The sequence below is a fragment of the Aptenodytes forsteri genome, unplaced genomic scaffold (genome assembly GCF_000699145.1).
Source record: "Aptenodytes forsteri isolate BGI_AS27 unplaced genomic scaffold, ASM69914v1 Scaffold237, whole genome shotgun sequence".
In the NCBI taxonomy this organism is placed as follows: domain Eukaryota; kingdom Metazoa; phylum Chordata; class Aves; order Sphenisciformes; family Spheniscidae; genus Aptenodytes; species Aptenodytes forsteri.
Genome location: NW_008794451.1, coordinates 2,470,955 through 2,474,307, shown reverse-complemented (window position 1 = coordinate 2,474,307; position 3,353 = coordinate 2,470,955). Strand labels below are relative to the sequence as shown.

General features: G+C 43.4%; 1 protein-coding gene across 1 annotated transcript in view; it reads left to right on the top strand.

Moving 5' to 3' along the window:
- The window catches only part of DR1 (down-regulator of transcription 1), a 12,340-nt gene continuing 8,987 nt past the window's right edge, over positions 1-3,353 (top strand). The window contains exon 1 of the mRNA XM_009290464.1: positions 1-296. Coding sequence (XP_009288739.1) covers positions 77-296 — 220 coding nt within the window. The 5' untranslated portion in view covers positions 1-76. The remainder of the gene's footprint in view (positions 297-3,353) is intronic.

Genomic DNA, 3,353 nt, shown 5'->3' with positions numbered 1-3,353 from the left:
AGCCCCGCGCGGGAGCTGAGGGGGAGCCCGTGAGCGCGGGAGCTGAGCGCCTCTCGGGGAGCGAGCGGCAGCCAGGATGGCCTCGTCGTCGGGCAACGACGACGACCTCACCATCCCCAGGGCTGCCATCAACAAGATGATCAAAGAAACGCTCCCCAACGTCCGCGTGGCAAATGATGCCCGGGAGCTGGTGGTAAACTGCTGCACGGAGTTCATCCACCTCATCTCCTCCGAGGCCAACGAGATCTGCAACAAATCGGAGAAGAAAACCATTTCCCCAGAGCATGTCATACAAGGTAAGCTTCCGGAGGCGGTGTGCCTCTGCCCGGTACGCCACGGCTCATTCAGGCTTTGAGCCGCTCCTGCCCCGTTGCGACTTTTTCCTCTGTGGTTTCTTGCAGCTACATGAAAGACAAAAGTCGGGGGTCTTCTAAGGGCCTGGAGGAGAAGTATGTGTTGTCTGGCTTGTCAGTGGCATGGCGAGGGAAGGTTGTCTTTGTGTGGTTAGAGCGGCTGTTGAGTGTGCTCAGGACCAGCTCTCATTTTGTGGCTCGGAGAAGTCTGTGATGTTTTGAGTGGAGTCACCAAACCCATTCGTCTTTTTTCTACCTGTGAAACGAGGTCTGCGTTTTCGAATGTTTATGCAGATTTCTTTTACACCATGCTTTAAGATCCTGAACTTATTAAATGTCTTTCTAATTGGAGACTGACAAAAGATGTATGATTGAGAATGTGGGGCCCAGGCTTAAATCCAGAGTCGTCCTGCTTGGATCCTGTAAAGAGTAAAATATTCCTCTAGGACTGTCCTTGGAGTCTGATTGTTTAAAATCAAGTATTTGTATCTGTGGTAGAAAGCATTTGGACATGACCTATGCCCTTGCATCTTTTTCTGCTGTTGACTTCCACTTCCCCATGCTTGAATAAAAGGAGAGTTCTCTCTCTGTCTCTCACTTGCTTTTCTTTGATTTCTGCCACAAACGGGGAGTTTTCTTGTCTCATCCTTAAGTCTGCAACAGGCATCTCTTTTCAGGAATCGTTCACTTTGCTGCTTAGGCAAGGGTTGTTGATACTAGTGTCTGCTACAAACAAATTTATAGCAGTAATAGTGAAAGAGTACTTCATTCTGCTGCCTGGTAGAGATATTAACAGTAGCATTTGCAGTAGAGCTATTTTCAGGACTGTGATGGTATCAAGTTAGTTTAAGTTTGTTTGGCAATGATTCTTCGAAACAAAAAAAAAAATATCTGATTCCTTTGGATTATATCAGCTTGCTCTCCAGAAGAGCTTCAAGTACTTGACTGGATTACGAACAGCAAAAGAAAATAATGTAGCATGTATGGGCTTTAATATTAAATGAAATACATGTAAATCTGGAAGCTTAGCAAAGCAACTCCATCACAGAAGCTCAGGACGTAAAGAGTAAAACTTGTGCTTGCGTGTGGAAGCATACTTTGGGTATGATGCTTCTGAATACATGGATAGTTTCTTCAAGTGACCACCAAAACATTTGAGCTCAGTTCTTAACACAGGAATAGACATGATCTTTAAGGTTGAGGACAATGAAGAATTCATGTATGAAAGTATTTTTTTGCCTGGTAGTGGTGGTCCTTAGAAAAGATTTCACCTGCTGCTGCCCTAGGGTTAATATGGGTTTTTTGGAAAGCAAATCGAAACCAAAATGTGTGTGTACATGCGTGTGCACACATGTGCGTGTGCATATCATCAGCAGGTGGTCCCAAACCAAGTATTTTACTGGGTTCTATGTCTTCGTGTTACCAGATTTGAGAGTTAGGAAAAATTATTTTCAGATGAGATGGGTACTTTTTAGTCAAATATTGCTAAGGAAAACTTTGGAGATGTATCATTTTCGTAATGCTCCGGAGATGGAAGGAGTTGTTCTTGGATTTTCTGCTGTTCTTATCTTTAGGGAGGTATATGTGCTATTAGCTTCTTCCAGATGCTGGTCAGTTGGCAGATCTTCCCTCCGTGAGGTATGAGGGTTTAGGTCACTAATTTTGGAAACAGTGGTTATGCGTATATAGGTATAGCATTTCAGCATTTTCATCCGTCTTCGTACATTCTAGATACTGGCTATGTTGACCGTCTCTTAATGTAGCTCCATGACAATGATGCTAACAAATTAGGTAATTGAAATATGTTTGTTGTGGTCATCCAGATATCTTGTTCCTTTTGAACGCTTAAACTAGTTCATTTAGAAGTAAAATGAGGCTAATGGCCATCGCGTCACACCTGGTCTGGTCTAAACACAGGCTGCTGCCAAGAGGAATCTTTTTGTACCCTCCCTAGAGCTGGATCTAGCAATTGCTGATCCAACTGACCCTGTTGCTTTTTGAGAATCTAGGGGGGAGCACTGTTTTCTGTCAGCTGAGTTTGCTGATCTGACTGTTCCTGTAGACAAGAAGTTACTGGATTGGAAGCAAGGAGCAGGAAGGGTATTTCACTGGGAAGGAGGAAGGGGAAAGAGACACTGCAGTTGGTGACACCCTGCCATTGGACTGTATTAGAGGTAATGTGAAACTGCACTTGGGTGTTTGGCAGCAGTGGTGCTTAAGACACCCCTTCCTTCGCTGCACTAGTGAAAAGTTGCATGGCCACGTGCTGAGCTAGAACTCTTTCCCCCTACCACTGGGTTATGCTTCAGATAGATGAAGTCCCTGCCATGTTTCGTTGTGTGGTAGCACAAACACTTGAGTGGCACAGTGCTGTCAACAGCATAGGGAAAGGAAAGCAGAGGCTTCTTGCATCCCATGAGAGATCTGATTTGGTAGATGTACTCAGACTATGCCAAGCGCTCACAGCTAGCGATAAAACACAAAGCAGCTCCCCTGGAGAGTACCCAAAGTCATCAAGGCTACATAATAGTCATAAGTGGAGAGATAGTCTCCATATTAATTGTTGAATCCCACCATCAGGAACCCAGTTATGACTCTGAGACTCTAAAAAGCAAATTAATATCCTTCCACCCTGGAACAGAAAATAGCCTCATTTGACAATTACGCGAGCCGTGACAAAGCAGGCTTTTTATGATAAATTAAACTTCCGTTGAATTCTGAAAATGGTGAGATGTTAAATCACCATTTTTATGGATTTGATTACTTGGTCTACATAGAACTGTTGCGCAGTGAGGTGCAGTGGATTTTGATGGCAAATCCTGTAGCTTCTTTTCATGGGCTGTTAGGATACTGACAGTGTTTACATTAGCATTTAATGTTAAAAAAATCCAAACAACTGTTAATGTTTGGGATTTTACTTTGGAAGTGTTTTTCTTTGAAAGGAGCATAAAAAGTTAAAAATCTCGGATATGAATGATCTGATTATATAAAAAACAAATG